Source organism: Pezoporus flaviventris, unplaced genomic scaffold (genome assembly GCF_033815535.1).
Source record: "Pezoporus flaviventris isolate CSIRO_AGI_PZ_B2104156 unplaced genomic scaffold, CSIRO_AGI_Pfla_v1 ptg000026l, whole genome shotgun sequence".
NCBI lineage: Eukaryota > Metazoa > Chordata > Aves > Psittaciformes > Psittacidae > Pezoporus > Pezoporus flaviventris.
Window position 1 is genome coordinate 750572 of NW_026892574.1, and position 14855 is coordinate 765426.

Sequence of the window (14855 nt, forward strand, 5' to 3'; positions counted from 1 at the left end):
ATGTATTAGAATTACCTTTATAGTTTTAATGTACTTTGTATTTAATGATTTTACATGAATAAAGATGTCTATAGCCACCTCACTGAACAGGCTATTTTCTTCACTGCTGCACTCATGTCTACTCTCCTCATCTTTTTTTCTTCTAACATTTTTGCAGCTTCCTGATGCTGATTTTATCTATACATTCTTTGAATAAAAACATCTAGGCATAATGTTCAAAAATGGTCTCTTGGTTCCATTTACTCCACTGGGAATAAAAATGGAAAATATCTGTAACTTGGCACTGCAGAACAATGACTTGATGCAATCTATTAGTCTATGTCCTTCAAAGCTTGCTTTCAACAAGAGAGAAATGAAACGTAGCATGGGAGCTAGTCATATCTTGAACTTAGTCAAGTATGTCCCTCAGAGGGAGTCCTGAAGTAGGTGACTAAAGAACAGAGTCATAACAAAGATACGTTAGTGAAAAACACTTTACTTTCTTCCTTAGCTGTCAACATCCAGAATTCCCTCCTGCCCCCATATATTAATTAGCACTAATCCTCCTCCTAGTTGAAAAGCAATGTCTGAGGAGGGGGAGATTTCCTCTGAAAAGGCCATGTGCATTTTATACAAAACTTACTGTCTGATAACATTGTCAGAACAAAACCAACTCTGGTGAAGGGTTAGTTTTTGTCTAATGGCCATTTATTTCCATTTCGGCTTTTATCTGAATTGCAGTCATCTTTGGCTCTGAAAAAAACCTCTCAGCAAATTCACCATGGAACTGACCAAAGAGAGCCTAAACCTCTGAGAAATTACTTTATCTAAAATAAAGTCTAAATATCACACCTCCAGCTCCAATGTCACTGCTGCCAGCGAGATCCTCTCATTGCGCCAACCATGAAAACACTTCTTCAATTGAAAAAAATGTGGATTTAGTATCTATACAAACATCATCCCAGGCCTAATATTCACTACATTCATATAAAATATGTAAAGTGACCTAATCCTTTTAAAAGTGCAGAGAGACTTGGAAAAGGTCTACTAATAAGCAAACAGCTCGTTTTATAGTAATAGTAGAAGAACTAAGCAATAATCTCACTGTAAATGTTATATTTGATTTCCAGATACTCAAAAGTTCTTCTTGTGTACAAATACTAGTGGAAGGTAAAAGCTGTTGGTTGTTTTGCTTGTATGTTTTATAAAAGCTATTTCGAAACAATCAGAACAAACAGTACCCAGCTGGTACCTGTACTTACTCATTGCCCCAGTCCAGCCTCACTGTGAGGTGTCTCTTGACCTCTCGCACCTGATCCTGTGTCAAGTGACCTGACAGCAGCTGTCTACGTAGGTCAATGAGCTCATTCATCACATGCCGCAGTTTGTAGAAAAGATCTACCTTATGTTTCTGTAAAGGCATATTTTTGGGAGGAGAGGGGAAGAGAGTGAGAAAGAAATAAAGGGGGGTGGGGGAGGAGGGGAGAGAAAGAGGGAGGGAGAGATTAATAAGTTTGGAAAGAGAAAAAGTGTGAGAAAGACAAAGAGAGATAAAGAGAAAGAGATTAATAAGTTACCAAACTTTCATTTATTACCCTACAGGAACATTAATCGACTTCGTACAAGCTTTAAAATAGTTCTATCAAAAAGCAGAGTTAACTGATGCTACTTAACCTGAGTAACTTTGTATTTCTAAAAATTCAGGTTCAGTCTGCTAAGGGGTCCATTTTCTGACAGAACCTCATGCTGCTGATAAGAGGATTTATTATGTACAGCAGGAATCACTTATTTCAATCATATAATAAATCCAGTATTTTAGATTTCAAGTAATGGAGAGGTGAAAAAGTTGTTTTTCTGCCAGTCAATAACATCATGGCTCTGAACAGCAGGAACAATTCACCACAAAAGAAAACCACTCCTAATGTTTTTTATATCCCAGTTACTAAGACTGACACAGGTATCTATGTTGGGGGGGGGGATATGAATATCTGTTATCTGCACTTTAATATGGACTAAAGCAATTAATGATAAAATCCACCTGCAAAACTAATTTAAAAGATTAATATTACCATAGAGAGTACAAAAAAAAAAAACCAACCCCAAAGCAAAACCCACACCATACCCATCAGGAAAAATAAATGAAGTCTAAAACACCACCACAATCCTTCCTAAAAGGACTACTATTCTTTAGCATTCTTCAAATATGAGAGTGAAGAAAAGGGGAAGGGAGGGGAAAGCAAAACTAAACTCTCCAAGTCCAGCCAGAAGTGTAAATACTTTTTTGCCCCTGCAGGAAATAGATATATGGGAACCCACAAAAAGGAAAGTCTGAGGCTAACACCAAGGTACCCTAAGGCAAGGAAGCATGTCCAAACTATTCCAGATTTCTAGGTAAAAACTGTGTGTCAAGGCAGCTCTTTTCTACATGGCCATGTCTCACACTGCATAAAACTGCCAATGTGCAGTGAGTGAGGATCCCAAGTTGAAAGATAAAATCTCCTTTTACAGCAGAATGCTGTTTTTTAAACAAATAAGCACCATTCCCACTTGTATACAAAGCTTGAAATGCCTGAATCTCACTTGGGGAAACACTGACTGGGTGGCCTGAAAGTGAGACTTTCTAAGTTAGCACTGTCCTGGTCGTGTTTCTGCTTGTAAATGAGTGCTTTATAAAAGGCCTCTAAATAAAGATACCTGTGCTCATAAACTAGATCTGACAGAATAACATCACAAAGAAAAACAGAAGTGTTTTCTACTGTAACAAATTATTAGAAAAAAATGTTTTACCAAAAATAGGTAAGATGAGATGAAATTCCATCTACTTGAGTTCCTGAGAGACCACTAGATTTGCGTGACTTAGGAAAACAGATTTCAGTGCAATCCAGTTTGATCAGCAATTTGTGAACTTCTCTGAACCTGCTTATACATCTGTTTTGCTGAAGCAGGTTAAGCACAGATGGAATCATCTGGCATTCTTATCAAACAATATCGAGATGAAAAGATGCACAAGCTTTCAACTATGCACCAACATTGCTTCTGGCCCTGCCTGAAAAATGAAATACAGACACGAGATCTAACAGAAAGACATACATGTCCAGGGCTGAAAATACTTACTGTAGGAAGATAATTGTGCACAGCTATAAATATAAAATCACTAGATTTCTGGTTAGATCTTACCACTAGATGTGGTCCAAAGTAAATATAAGCTGAAGACAGGAAATATCCACTGTAATACACTATTAATGTGAACAAGTTCTAACTTCTAACACAAGGTGAAGACAATGGAGTTTGTGACTATCAAATAAGCAAATCTGGTCTATTTAAAAGGTCTTTTGGGTCTATTAGTAAAACAGTTGGCAATGAAATGAATCAGCACAAAAATCATCATGTTCAGACTTTCCAAACAGAACTGCTGAAAGAGCTACGCCCTCACTCTTGCACCGATGGTTCAAGGCTACCAGTGCACTCAAGTCCAGAACACTTTGCTTTTAAATTACACTATGTTTTTTTTACGTATTTTTACATAAGTATCACAAGTACTTACTTTAAATAGAAATGAGAAATGAGATTTTGGAACACAATTTTGTAAAAGCTGGTCACATTAGGTCCTATGCAGTGATTAAAAAAGAAAAACCCTCAAACTCAACCCTCTCTCGAGCCTCCAATCTCTCTCTTGTGCTCCAATATGCCCTTTTCAGTTCCAGTTCTCAGTCTTATCCTTCAAAAAACTGCTTTAAACAAAACGAACAAGTATCAATATTCAGAGAGCTAAACATATGTTGTCCTTTTCATACAACACAACGTCCTCTATAAGGAAGGAAGAAAGAAGGAGGAGGTATCAGCAAAGGGAAAGCAGGGAAGCTGTAGCTGTGATCTCAGGCAAACAGTTATGAAGTGAACCATAGATGCAAAATCCATTAAAGTTAAGGAAATTACTTGTGTGAAAGAGGAGGTAGAACAGAGTTAAATGTAGCTTAACTCCAGGCTAAAAAGAGTTTAAAGCAGTCAAAAAGCAGTTTATAACAGCCCTCCTCACACCACAAGACTCTAGGGACTAATAAATTACATTTCTGGGAGGAGGAGGAAGATGCACAGATTTTAATGGCTGTAGTCAGAGTAGCACCATAAACAAACCTCAAAACTTTATCATCTTGAAAGCAGCTGAGTAAGAAGACACCAGTCAATCTGGTATGCAAGCATCCATTCTCTTTTACAGTCAATTTTCCTACAACCTATAACCTCACAGTTTTCACCTGGCTTTGTCACAAGCTACGCAGCAATGAACACTTGGTCAGTCCATCCAGAATGATCTGCTCTGCGCATTTAGGAACATATTTGGCAAATGCTTCACATCCAGAATATAAAAGCATTTACAGAAAAACTTTGGCAGTAATAATGAGGTGTGTCAGGGATAAAGCATCTGGACAGACCTGATGAACTGCGGGCTCTCTTGTCACAAACAGCACGTCTGTCCTCAAGCACATCTTGTTGCCTTATTTTACTATCCCCAGGTACAAACCCATTTGCTGCATTGGCTCTGTTACTACTAACAAGTTACACTTATCAACACCTGGATAATCTTCACATTGACAGCTACACATCAAAAGGCAGAGTTGTGGCAGTAGGGGTTTTCTTCCCTTTTACTGACTCCATATTAACTCTGTGGCGAACAGGTCAGGAGATGGTTCTGGGGTTGGTTGTGGTGGGCTGACTTTGACCTTTGCCAGGTGCCCCCCCCAGCCACTCTCTCACTCCCCCTCTTCAACAGACGAAGCAGGGAGGAATACAATGAAAATATCTATGGGATGCGATAAAGACAGGAGATCACTTACCAATGACCGCCCCAGCAAAACATCCAGTTGGCAGAAATGTGTTTTATTGCCAGTTAAAATAGAGTTCGTTGGTGAGAAACAAAGACGAAACCCCCTTAAAGCCCCCTGTCCCCAAGACCCATGCCCTTCCTCCCTCCCAGCAGAGGAACTGGGGCTGGCAGTCCATAGCAGCTTCTCTCTGCTTCTCCTTCCTCTTCACACCCTTCCCCTGCTCCAGCTGGGTTCTGTCCCTGGGCTGCAGTACTTCAGGACAAGCCTGCTCCGTGCGCTCCTTCCCTCAGACCACAGTCACTCAGATACCTGCTCAGCTCCTCCTGCTCTGGCCAGCGTGCTCTGGCGCTGTTCCTCACTCTTTTTCTCCTCATCCTCACTGCCTGCATGCCCACTTGCTGCTTCTCCACCCTGCTCTCCCTGAGGCGCTGCCGGCTCGGCTAACGGGCTCAGCTGTGCCCTGAGGCCGCCCTGTGCTGGAACCGGCTGGAACCGGCCTCTCCCCGCAGGGACTCGGCATGGCGCACACCTGGGCACGGCCCCAGCGCAGGTGACGGGGGTTAAGGGGAACCACAAACCCAAGCCGCTCCCCGCTGCGTGCCCACGGTGGCTCTGAAACACGCAAGCTGCCTTTGCCATCCTGCTGTGAAGAAAGACCACGTCATGTGAGACTATCTGGAACGCTGTATTATGGAGGATAACCTATTTATAGTCATTTTGTCACCACGACTTCATTTAACACGACTCTAACGAAGTCAGGATTTGGGCTCTCTCGGGAGCAGCCCCTTCAGAAATTTCCTATAGCATTGCCTCAGGCTATAATGGGGGAGAAGGCACCAAAAGTTATTTTCTTTATAAAAGCAAGTGAATAGCTTTTCCCAGGTTCCTCGTTATGGATTTCAGTGCCTAAATTAGATATTAAAGCCTGCAAACATCAACAGCACATGAAAGGAAATGCTAAAGCTGAAACGACACCAAACTCATCCCTTTCTTTTCAGTTTTGTCTCGATTTTTTAATTAAGCAAATTATTTTATAGTAAAGCTCTGATGGAGTTCATAGATTTGTGCAGTAATTACAGCTTAATCTTACCACAAATCTCTACTATTATTGCCATGCAAACCTTAAACAGTACCCATCAAATCAGACAGTGTTCAAGTGCCTGTTGATGAATACAGATCAGGTTTTACAGGTCAATACAAGGATGTCTCAAACAGGGAAAGAAACTGAAGTAAAGCTTGTGGGGGAGATGTGATAGCGCACAGGTATCAAGCCTGCCACCCACAGAAAAGCAAAGCAATCTGAGTATGCAATTAGTACTTGCACATATTCTTGCAGTCTATGTGTATGTCTAGACATCTTGTCCCGTTTGATGACAGAACTAAAATGGACTCCAGTAACAGTTAAAAAAATACAGAAAGGAAATAAGAAAAAAGCAAGAATAAAGTTGAGTAAATTACACCCTCTCCCAGCTAAAACTGCAAAGTACATTTATGAAGGGTCATGGTACCATCCTGGAGTCTGGGGCTGAGCTCACACTTCTTGCACATCACACCGTTGAGTGTTCAATAAATAACATCAGTCTTTCAAAGAAGTAACAGTCTAAGAAAGGAGAGCACCTCATTTTGGGTTTATTTTCATTCTTCTGCCCTGAAGTTCTCTGTTTACTAGCTCTCTATTTATTAGTAAGGATACGTTAACATGAATAGTATTTATTTTCTTCTATGAATATTCAAAGCTTTTCGTTTCAAACAGTAATTATTGTACTATAAATCTGTTTTAACTTGATTCTATACTGCATTCAGAGCGTATTAAAGCAGAATAAATTAGTGACAGAAAAACAAATTCTTCAGACTCTTTTGCCAAAGAAATTGTGCAAAATAGCTTAAAATGCTGACACACGACAAAGCAAAAACATCAGAGGTAAAAGAATGATGGAGTATCAATAAAGAAAGCAAAAGCGGAGCAAACCAACAAAATAAAGCCTTTACAAGATGAACAGAGATGTTGCTACAAGCCTTCCCTTTGGATTAAATGACACATCTGAATCACCATGTATCAAACTTTAGCAGTAGAGTAACTTTCTGATGGCTATACTATGTCCACTTGCTTCTTCCTTTTAAGATACTTGATCTGCTCTAAAACCCAAATGGTGTATTTAAATCAAAGCTATTTACCAACAAGTCCAAAAACCTGGTGTATCTATTACAAACCAATACCCTACAAGCTTTTCACAGCTATAAACATCCTGGTGAGAGGAAGCCAGGTAACATTACAGCAATAGCAACACTTAAGGTAACGCCACAACACAGAAGAGGGCATGTCCTCCTAATGATTTCAAGAACAAAAAGCTTTGATAAGGGCCGTATTCCAAGACCTCCATTACTGTCTATGAAGGACAGCAGGTAATACTTAAACCTATTATCACAGTGCTCTGTATTTAACAAGTCAAACCATCTCAAGTTCAGAGCTCTTCACAGAATATTACGAAGATTTATGAAGGGTTAGTATGATGCCATTGCCCTTGTTCAATGTGAGAACTTTTTTCCTATTTATTTGTATCACTTCACAGGCCTTAAAAGGTCTCTAACTTAGAGATGCAATTCAGAATCTATGATTATTGATAGCAATGCAGTATGGTACAAAGTAAATTCTATTTTTCAATTTGCTGTATAAACAGCTTTTCCACTTTAAAAATCAGTTATACCACATACGTAAATACCTCCAAGTTTACCATTGCAGATACCTGAGCTGTCTAATACAGCAACCTGGGACAAGTAACAGATGGCAACACTTACAGCTACAGAAACAATTTTAAACAAATCTGGCACAGCTTTTGTGTCTGACTTCATGCTAGCAGTGAAGCTTTTGTTACTTTCAGGCTCTGTATCATCACCAGGGAACGCAACTTGGCCAGAATGAGACAGGTATTCTGAGTGTAAATTAGTGCTGCTTAGGGGTTTTCCTTTTGTTAACAGAAAATAAATGCAAAGAAGGGAGACTGGGCTTCTTCAAGAAAAGTAAGTGGGATAATTACCTTGAGAAGAGGAAAAGTTTGGTTAAAGAAATACCCTAAAGGGACCCCCTGTCTCCAGCCCACCCCTATCCTGGCTCCAACTGATGGTAGCCAAGTGCTGGAAAAACCTACAGAATGAGACTGCAGCTTACCATTATTTGGTTGAAATTCAAGTGATGTTCCTAATTCTTTACAGGAGTAACAGCAACATTAACCTCATTTCATACCATCATAGTAAACTTTTAGCAAAGCTTCAGGAAATGTAATTGAAGGGGATAACTATCCTGATAAACTTGCAGGTTTAATTCTTCATTCCTAATACTGTAAAACAAGCAACATTAACACTCCCACCCCTTTTCAATCCATATTATATTTATTGAAGCCAGTTCCAAATCCTCTGCATATTAAATGTATTTACTTTGGTTTTTATTTTGAAATGTAAGAACATACAAGTTCCGGTTAAGTTCCGTTTCCCTTCTGAAGGAAAATAACTATATGTACAAGGGGTTTGCTACTTAATCAAGAATGACTTCTTGGGATTCAGATTCCTGGCGTCTCGCCCCATTTCTGGAAGGCTTCATGTTATGTAAAAGGACACAACAGGACAAGACAACATTTTGCTTTATTGTGTATCTTCAGAAGTATCACTAACTAAATAGACAAAAATACATCAACCTTCTGAAAGATAATACATGAAGGAAAGAACCTAAGAACATCAAAGAGGCTTCCTTTTTCCCCAGCACATGGCCCCAAATATCTCTCTGAATAAGATCAGCTCCACCAAAACAGAAATATGAGTGAAGAACAAAGGTCTGTAAAGCAACTAAAGGGGAAAGAAAAAATCTTATATGCACATACATGACTTCTGGTAATTCTGTTGTGCCTCTGGAAGATGTATAAAGATCTTCTGTGCTGAGTATCCACGTTTTCCAGACCTTCTCTGAGCTTGAAAAGCGTAATTTTCCTTTTCCTTTTTTACATGATGAATAAATTATCCTGATTGCAAGACTGTAGAGTTTGGGACTTTGAGAACAACTATAAATAGCATGAGACTTGTGATAACATCTCCAAATTGGACAGCACTGAGAATACCTGTTTAATCGTGTTGCTAGTCATGCTCAACACCATTCCCTCCACAGAAGACAGAGGTATCACAAGTGATTAAATGCTGCTTCTGACAAAAACCATTACTCTTTCGCTGCACCATCTACATGGACCTTTGGTTACTCTGTCACCAACAGAGACCATCATAGAATGACTGATGCTGTCAAGGGCCTCAGGAAGTCGTCTTGTCCTATGCTCCTGCTCAAACAGGGCCAACCAGAGCAGGTTGATCAGGACCATGTCCAGGTGGCTTTTGAGTAGCTCCAAAAATGGAGACTCCACGGGCAATGGACTCCAGGCAACCTGTTCTGGTACTTGGTTACCCTCACAGCACAAGTGCTTCCTTATGGCCAGCCAGAGCCTTCTGCATTTCAGTTTGTGCCTGTTGCCTTGTCACTGTGGGCACCACTGATAAAAGCCTGCTTCTGTCTTCTTTATACCCTCCCTTCAGCTATGTATACACTTTGCTGGTATTTCCCCCGAGCCTTCTCTTCTCCAGGCTAAGCAGTCCCAGCTCGTTCAGCCTTTCCTTGTACGTGAGATACTCCAGTCCCTCAACCATCCCAGGAGCCCTCTTCTGGACTCTCTCCAGTAGTTCCATCTCTCTTGCCACTTCTGACATCCTTTAGCTGATGTAGCTCCAGGTGGGTTGCTGGCTTTCCTAGTCTCTCCATACTTGGCCAGTATCTCTATATTCCTCTCAGATTCCCTCCTGTCCTTCCTTCCACCTTCTGTATACTTTTTATATCCGAGTTCTGCTAGAAGCTTCTTGTTCATCCACACAAGCCTCCTGGCAGCTTTACTGCTTGCTGGAATGGACTCTTGCTTAAGTTTGGGCAAGGTAATTCTTGAAAGACCCAAGTTCCTTAGTTCCTTCCATAGGACTGTTTCAAGCAGATCTCTGAGGAGGTCAGATTTTGTCCAGGTTTGTTATCCTGCTTTTTGTCCTGCTGCATCCTCAGCTATACCATCTCAAGGTCACTGCAGCTAAGGAAGCCTTTGACCTTCACATCCCCAACCTGCCCTTCCTTGTTTGCAAATGTGAGGTCCCAGCAGCAAACAAGCTTCAATAAGCAAAACTAGAATTGGTATCAAACTTTCCCTGCTCACATCATCAGTTTCTTTGTAGACTTGTGTCCTCTACTTACAGAAAAATCACAGTCATAACAGTGCTTAACATCCCAAAATATATATGCTGAATTACGTGGTCTCCCAGAGGTAAAACCGATTATCTTGATCCACAACAAGTGGATTTTCCCCCAGAAGTTCTGGTCCTGCAGAGCTTGGAGTATTGGTAAATCTGCTGAAAGAGGAGGACTCTCAACCTCCTGCTACCATCTCTGTTACAGTCATTCAAAATGCCTCCTGCTGGAAGCACTCTTTGAGTACCAGCAGAAGCCATTTATCCTCTGATGTATTAGAAAAGAGGAAGCTGTAGGGCCTCCATCTGAAAAATACATAAATCTGGCAGATGTGAGGAAGACACTGCAATCAATAGTAACTGGCAGTATTTACCCGTCAGAGAGGTAATAAATGGAAACATTTTGCTCTGAAAGAAACTGAAGCAGTATCGAATAAGTGTGAAAGCTTCTGTATTTCATACTTCTAGTAGACTTTTTACCATTGTTTAAATGCAAAAGAACTTGTAACATTCCCAAGAAAGCTTCCTACCCATGACCAAATGGCCATATTTTTTTGGAAATACAATAAATCCACCCCACAGATCAGTATTTTAAGGTAATTCTTTTGCATGACAGAGAAATCATATTAACTTTTGCATGGGTTTTAAACTAGAGTTAAATGCTTTTGTTTCCACTTTGAAGAAACATGCTATTTTTATTACAAGGTGTATGAAGAATTAACATTCACACTACTCAGTAACAATCAACCTGTCTCAATAACAACTTCCATGATAAATATCTATCACGAAATGCAAACTGGTAACAGTATATAACATGTGCTGTCATGTAAATATTTTCCTCTTAGCAGCACCAAATGCTAAAGGGGAAAGATACTTTATCCCCAAAACACTGCCATTGCATTGAAGTTAAACATCTGCTCTTTCAATGCTATTTACATACTCGACAGGAAATTCAGCCCCACTGCTATGTGGTTCAAGTGTCTAACCTGGTACTTTCACCCTTTTTCCAGCTCCTCTCACACACTATCATGCAGCACACAAAAGTAATATTCTCATTCAAACATGTGGAATGAGAACTTGGCCCCGACAAACACTAGCAAGAAGGGAAGTTTCACAAGAAGCCACAGAGTCAATACCAGGTCAATACATGTAACCTTAAAAGTCTCTGACAAGTCTTTGTCTGTGTTAGGACCTTCACATGGGACATGCAATATGAGTTCATTCTGTTAAAAAAACAGGCTTTATAGTTGTATTTGGGCACCTAAGATGTTAAGGAAAACAATCCACAACTAAACCACACACTCTTATCCCAATAATATATAGAACACAGACCACTGTTTGCAGACCAGTTTGATTAGTGCATTTTGTAATTGATGATCCTGGGCATGATGCCACCACTGGTTCTGCAACATTTCTGTGAATCCCTAGAGAAAATGGCTGAATGGATTCCAACAGTTTCTTAACTACATACGTCTTATGTAAATTAAAAAATAAAGACACTTCAATATCGTTCAATGGCAACAACGCTTCAGCTCTGCTTCTCATTGACAGGTTCCAGTAAAAGTCACTCCTTTAGAAGTGACAATTTCACCTTAAGAGGAACAGTTCTAATTTAAACAGCACACTGGTTTCTTATGCCTTAACCTATGGTAGCATCTGTCATTTTGTTTATGATTCTGGTCACAGAAATCTGTTTCAGAGTCAGCAAACAACATGGAAATTCTATTATGCAATATTTATTCTGCAAACAGCTACTTAGTAGTATCATTAACATTTACTGCAATTCCCACAGTATTCAGTGTCACCTCCTTAGATTACATTAAGAAATGAAAAAGTACCTAATTCCAAATTCCCATTTGTTGTTCTTAAAATCTTGACTTTGAACTTAAGAAGAGTCATTCTGTTTAGATAGAGATTAACACGAAGTAAAAGTTTACATTCACATTTTACCTGCAGCACATATCCTTGTGCAGTTAAAGGCAGCACAGGCAACACAATACATCTTCTTATAGTCTGAATGAACCGAGTCCACCCGATTTACCTGATACATTGAAACCCAAGATTCACATTTCTGTCAGGAGAGGACTACTGAATCCAATGCTACTGATAAAATCGTAACTGCTTTACACACATTAGAAGCATTAATCTTTATCCTTGTTTTTAAGAAGAGAGGGAAAAAAGGCAAGATTAAAAAAACAGAATATCTCCCTGAAGTATGAGAAAGTTCTAATACTGAACCTTAACTGAAGAAGCTTCCAAAAATTAGAGACCACTGCTCAGCAGAGGAAAATACAGGAGAAAACTGTAGCCCAAAATTCCCTTATACATGAGTATTTTCTACTTACTGAGAGTAATCATTTCCTTATGGCTCTTTGAGCCATTTCAATCTATACAAATTCATATTGATGTATCAACATTTTTACCAGTGATGCACATTCGTGTCTCAAACATATTATATGCCTCCCCTACTATTATGAAAAAGGAAACGAATGCAGCAGCCACAGCTTTTATGCAAGCCATCTACGATACTCCTAATTTAGAGTATGACAGAAGGAGACATAAAGGGCAGGTCATGGGACCCACACACATAAAACCAACCTACTACTGACTAAACAACTGTCCTTTTTTACATGTTCAAGTTCAGGTTTTAGTGTTCATATATGACGAACAAAGTCTTTCCTAAAGAGAAAGAGTCAAAGTATATCAGTTATGTCAATGACTAGTACCATTTGACTGGAGCCTCCGTCTCAGCTGCTCAGTCAAGGACACAAAGCTAGTGAAAGCAGAAACTGTTTTAGTTGGCAACCCTGCTGATACAGACATCTCTGCACCACGCAGGTGGTGCTGGCTATGCTTAGGTGCAAAGTATCTCCATGATTTAGCTAAAATGCTTCCAGACAGCTAATAGCAAATAGAAATGTACTATATAATCAACTCTGTGACAAAATCAGATTTATATAACAAGCAATTTCTTCTGCCTTAACAGTAAACACAGCACCACGTACAGCCTTGGGAAGAGTACTAGTAAAATAACTGATTCAAATGTAAGCTGAAGATAACCTCCTTCACCCTATGAAACAATGTGTGAAGCAGACTAGCTGTAAACTCCAGCACTGGGCTGACAGCCACCTCAAGACATAGCAGGACTGCAAACATAAATTACAATTTAGTAGATAAACAAAAGGCACAAAACCCAGCAGAATGCAGCAAGCAGGATGTAAATCATGAGTAAAGCCTCTTTTCAAATGACTATTTGCTCTGTAAGACAGTCAATGTTTTGGTAAATAAAAAATTGAAATAGTTAAAAGATGAGCAGCAGAGCTGCAAATAAACAGCAAAGAGAAAACGGGTGCAACACCCAGGATAAAGAACTAATTCCAACCCCTTCAATTTAAAACCGTTCATTTCATGTAAGTGACAACAACACTGCAAATATTTGTAACAGACCTGTGGCTGGCAGCTGTCAAAACTGCACATTTGAAACAAAGATCCAAGTAACATCAGAACAAAACCGTGGTTTCCACTACGGGCATCTCCTTGCTTATGAAAAAGAAAAATTAAAATAGAAAACCCCCAAAGCATTCCTGTTAGTGTGGGATACTGAGGGTGTTCTAAATCTGTTTTAAAGAGGGTCACCTTCTGAGGTGGAAGTGAGGTGTTTCCATCAGTGCTTAAAACGTTATAGGATGCTCTACAGCCAAAAGCCAAAAGGAAAGGAAGAAAAATAACATTTTCTCATTAGGCTAACGCTCAGCTTATGTGTAATGGTTAAAAACTCCAGTTAATACATAACAGTCAAGCATTATGTCAGCATTATACTGTGACTGAAACAAAGCGCATCTGGCAATGCAGTACCCTCAAGCACACTACCGATGCTCAGCTGCTGCAGCAGTACAGCCTCAAAAGCAAAAGAACTAGCTATTGACTTACTCTTACACCTTTACACAGCATCTGAATGGTTTCTGGTGATCTCCCACTCAAAGACATCCAAAATATCTGCGGTTCTCTACATTGTTTGAAACATAAGACAGCCAAAAAAAGTATTGAATGTCAATCTTTTTTCACAGTTTATATAAAAATAGCTAAAAAGCGAGTCCTTGCCAAGGAGAAAAGTCATCAAAAACCATAAAGAATATGTTTAAAGGGGTACAAGAATTAGCATGTCACCTCAGAAAGACATCGCTAAAAAACCATTAGACTTCTGCACGCAACTCTTGCCTGAAAGAATTAAAGCACATCAGTGCAGTATATCCACTCCTTCTTAGCATCTTTTATTGTATTTTAGTAATGCTGTTTTTCAACACAGCTGTTCCTGACTAAACAGATTTAAAGATTCATCAATTTCAAGACTATAAAGGATTACTGTGATTATCTAGTTTGACTTCCTGCGGGGCACATGCCATAGAAACTCACTCACAGCTTGCTGCAACATACGTCCTATAAACTGATGTGGTAACAGATCATTGAAAATCCAATACAGTCTTGTTTTAAAGATATCAGTAATAAAGAAGCAACTGCTTTTCATGATTAATTTATTGTTAATTACCCCAATTATTAAAAAGTGGCTTCATTTCCATTATGAATTTGCATCGCTTTCATTTGTAAATACTGGACTTTGTTATATCTTTTTTGACAGAACTAACAGCTTGAGACAGATTTTTGACAGATTACCTCAATTAGCAATCACCTTCCTTAAACCTTTCTCCATGTACCTATAAGTAAGCCATGAAGAGGCTGCCTCCTCACTGAACTTTTGCAGTTTCTCTGTATAAATCATAAAATCATAGAACGGTT

General features: G+C 39.4%; 1 protein-coding gene across 9 annotated transcripts in view; it reads right to left on the reverse strand.

The window, feature by feature from the left end:
- Positions 1-14855, reverse strand: part of DOCK3 (dedicator of cytokinesis 3) — a 203559-nt gene that overhangs the window by 137388 nt on the left and 51316 nt on the right. For all 9 annotated transcript variants that reach the window (XM_061458271.1, XM_061458276.1, XM_061458270.1 and 6 more), the window contains exon 6: positions 1242-1390. In XM_061458271.1, the coding sequence (XP_061314255.1) occupies positions 1242-1390 (149 nt within the window). The remainder of the gene's footprint in view (positions 1-1241; positions 1391-14855) is intronic.